The following is a 3,798-nucleotide window of genomic DNA, read 5'->3' on the forward strand; positions in this document are numbered from 1 at the left end:
ATGATCCCAAACCAGCTGCGGGTCAGCTCTCTGGTGTGCAGGCAAGAAGAAGAGACAATGGATGGTAGCACTGCCTCTGAGCAGGACAGAGACTGTACCACTTCAGGGCACAGCCAAGGGCTGAAGACAGAGCCCTGTTTCCAGACTGACTCTCTCCTGCCTTCCCCCAGCACATCCCTGATATCACAGCTCCTCAGCCACCCGATGGTTGGCAGCAACCTGGATCCTTGCATCCTTCTCCCTTTCTCCCAGGCAGCAGCCCTGCCTCAGGACTACGAGTGTGACGCATCCCCTGGAGAAGGAGCGCAAGCCCTGGCTTTCCCCAGGACCCATGTCCCAGCTTCCATACCCTTTGCTGGTGATGGGGACCAGCTCTCTGACCAGCGCCTACAGGACCAGGTCTCCGACCAGCACTTACAAGCAAAGCGGGCCAGGGTGGAGAGCATCATTCAAGGCATGAGCCTCCCTCCAACTCCCCCAGCATTTGGCACCGGCCTGGAGGCAGCTTTTGGGCATGAGAGGCAGATGGGTAGCGAGATGCCTTGGGAGAGCAAGAGGAAGCTGAAGGTGCCCCAGCAGGGCACGGGGGCAGCCGGGCGAGTGGCCCCCGCAGGGGGCAGCCCCCATGCTGAGGGCTGCCAGCAGCTGAAGGAGCAGCTTTGCTTTTTAGAGCAGCAGCTGAGGAGGCTTCAGGAGAAGTTCTCCCAGGTCTGTGACCCTGAGGACGCTGCTCAAACCCAGGAAGGTGCTGACAAAGCACATCCACTGCCGGGGAAGCCTGGAGACAGACCATACAAGGACGGTGCCACTGCCACTAATGACCCATGCAAAGTGCCTCTCTGGAGTAGCACCCCAGGGGTCCATGGGCAGGAGGAGGATGAGGGCAGAGATGGCATAGGTGGCTTGCCCTCAGCTGCCAGGGTCCTCTCACAGGCACTGAAGCACGAGCTGGCCGGGGTGACATCCCAGGTGGTGGACTCTGTCTTGAAGACTGTGTGGCCAAAGGCAGCTGGCCACCTCCTGCAGCAGCACTGCAGCCGCCTGGTGCCGGGGCCAGGTCCCAGGAGAGAGTATTTTGCTGTTGGGAAATGCAGAAAGCCACTTTCTAAGCCATCCCCCATGAATGTGCTTGGCTCGCTGGGCTCACACCAGGCTGAGGCCCTGTCAGGAGCTTCAGGGAAAAGCCCAGGCTCTCATGTTGTCTCCTTCACTTCAAAGGGGGTCAGAAAACCCTGTCAGGTACTCAGCTTGGGTTATCCGCTGAGCTCAGCCACCCCTGTCCAGGATAACCAGCTGCTGAGCCAGCTGCTGGGCTGCAGCCAGCAGAGCCCCTGGGGCAGCGGCTCTCGCAGGAGCCCGTCTGCTCCTGAGAGGGGTCCTCTGGAGCCCCTCGATTTGCACTGGGAAACCATCAAACTGAGGTCATCAGTTGTGAGACAGCAGCAGCAGCAGCAGCACCCCCTGCCCCTGGGCCCTGTTGACGTGGAGAGCCTGGCACTGCTGCCGGCTGGCAGGGGTGGCCATGGGGAGCTGCAGACTGTGATGGATGGGGCACCCTTCGCCTCCACCCATATATCCTTTGGGGGCAACTGGAGAGGTCCCTGGGCTTGGATGTGCTCCCCTTGTCCTCTGAAGCCACAGCTTGGCACAGCCCTTGCTAGTGTCCCCAGGGGCAGGGTCCCCGCTGCTCCACAGTGGGCTGAAAAGGGGTGGGCAGGAAAGGGGTCCCAAGCTGTGGAGGGCACTGCTGCTCCTCAGGGTTGCCCAGATGCTGTAGTATAGCTGGGGGCAGAAGCCATGAGCTCCCAAGCCTGCTCTTAGGCCATCATGGTGGTCCCATCATTCTATGTCAGGAACAGGTGTCTCATGGATACCTCTGTTCCCACCAGCCTGGGAAGCACCATGAGGAGCAGCAGCTTACCCAAGGATGCCGAAGGGAAAAAGCCAGTGGCTGCCTGGCTGGGGACAAACCCCCTCCACACTGCTGCCAGGCCATGGGGAGGGGTTGTTGCAGGTGCTAGCCCTGTGTGTGCCAGGGCCAGTGCTCAGGGATGCGCCAAGCCGTCGGGATGCTGCATGCAGGCTTTCCTTGACCCCAAGGCAGATCCAGGAGGCGCTGACCCCTGGCCACCTGAAGAAGGCCAAGCTGATGTTTTTCTTCACCCGCTACCCCAGCTCCGCTCTGCTGAAAACCTACTTCCTCGATGTGCAGGTAAAATGGCAGCACCCGCTGCTGGTGCCAGGCATGGCTCCCGTGCAGTGTGGCACCCAGCCCGCATCGCTGGGGACTGCAGGGAAGGGGATGCTGTCGTGTCCCCCTGCATCGCTGGGGACTGCAGGGAAGGGGATGCTGTCGTGTCCCCCCGCCTCACTGGCAGCAGCGAGGGCATGGCACATACTCGGGCATGGGCTGCCCTGAAGCGGGTGCTCAGGGCCATGGCAGACCTGGGCTGCTAGGTGTCTGCTCTGTGCGACCAAGACATTGGGATTAAAGCACATCGTGAATGTGTCTCCCTATCGCCGGGCTGGTGGGATCTGAATCTCAGCAGAAAGAGGTACCTGCACACCCCCATGTCACGGTCCTGGCTGTCGCTTTTGCACCCCCGGGGCAGGACTCTGCCTGGCGGGGCCCGTGGGTCAGGAGGGTCCCATCTGGCATAACACCTGTCCCCCTGCTCTCCCCTGGCAGTTCAGCCGCTGCGTCACCTCCCAGCTCATCAAGTGGTTCAGCAACTTCCGTGAGTTTTACTACATCCAGGTGGAGAAGTCTGCCCGGCAGGCCCTGCTGGAGGGCATCGTGGACACCGGTGCCCTGCGGGTCTCCCGCGACTCAGAGCTATTCCGCGCCCTCAACACACACTATAACAAGGGAAATGACTTTGAGGTGAGGAGGGGGCAGGGGGGCAGGGGCTGGCTGGGGCGAGGGGGAGCTGGGGACCCGGTGGTGCTGTGGGCTGATGCCCATCTCGCCGCAGGTGCCAGGGCGGTTCCTGGAGGTGGCCAGCCTGACGCTGCGGGAGTTCTTCAGCGCCATCAGGGCGGGCAAGGACGCCGACCCCTCCTGGAAGAAACCCATTTACAAAATCATTTCCAAACTGGACAGTGACATCCCAGAAGGGTTCAAAGTCACTGGCTGCTCCCAGGAACTTCTCTGCAGCTGAGTCTCCACAAAAGCAGCCCCAGGTCCTGTGTGTGGCCACCATGTGCTAAGCACCTCCTGAGCACTCTGTATAGCATCCATTATTCCGACTATTTTCACCTTGTCCTGTAAGACAGCTCCTTGGGGGAGGTCTATTTCTTGCCTCAGGCACTGTGATTTTACGCTGTGTGTTTTATTCCCCTGCTCACAGCTGATGGGGTCCTGCCAGAGACCCAGGGAGGGGAGGGATGGAGATGAAGCCATTGGGTTGGCGCCTGGGAGATTGCTCTGTCCCAGCTCTTCCCGTGACCCTGGGCCACCTTCCTCTCTTTTCCAGAAGGCCACAGGTCAGGGCAAACAGCCTTTCTGTTTAGCAAGGAGGCAGAGGTCCTAGCAGAGGGCAAAGTTTTCTTGGCACAGCAGAGTGGTGGATGTGCCCGGTCCAACAGCACGCTTCAGTTTCTGTCCAGATACAACATACCAGTGTCCAAAGAAAACAGCTGGTGAATTCCAGCATTTCAAGCACTCCATGAGGATGGCTGACCCTATCTGGGAGATGTAAAACCAGTGTTCGTTGTAGCCAGCGCAACAACACCCCTGCCACCTCCCCTGTGCTGTTTGGCAGAGCCCCCCGTGCAGCTGTGTGCCGGGGCCAAGCA

General features: G+C 60.3%; 1 protein-coding gene across 1 annotated transcript; it reads left to right on the forward strand.

Moving 5' to 3' along the window:
* Window positions 1-3,161, forward strand: PROX2 (prospero homeobox 2). Its single transcript, XM_065637012.1, is given in 5 exon segments — window positions 1-1,482; window positions 1,537-1,572; window positions 2,111-2,212; window positions 2,690-2,890; window positions 2,892-3,161. Coding segments are annotated over 5 exon segments (2,091 nt in total).
* Window positions 3,162-3,798: the final 637 nt, after the last annotated feature.

This window comes from Caloenas nicobarica, chromosome 5 (assembly GCF_036013445.1).
Source record: "Caloenas nicobarica isolate bCalNic1 chromosome 5, bCalNic1.hap1, whole genome shotgun sequence".
Classification (NCBI taxonomy): domain Eukaryota; kingdom Metazoa; phylum Chordata; class Aves; order Columbiformes; family Columbidae; genus Caloenas; species Caloenas nicobarica.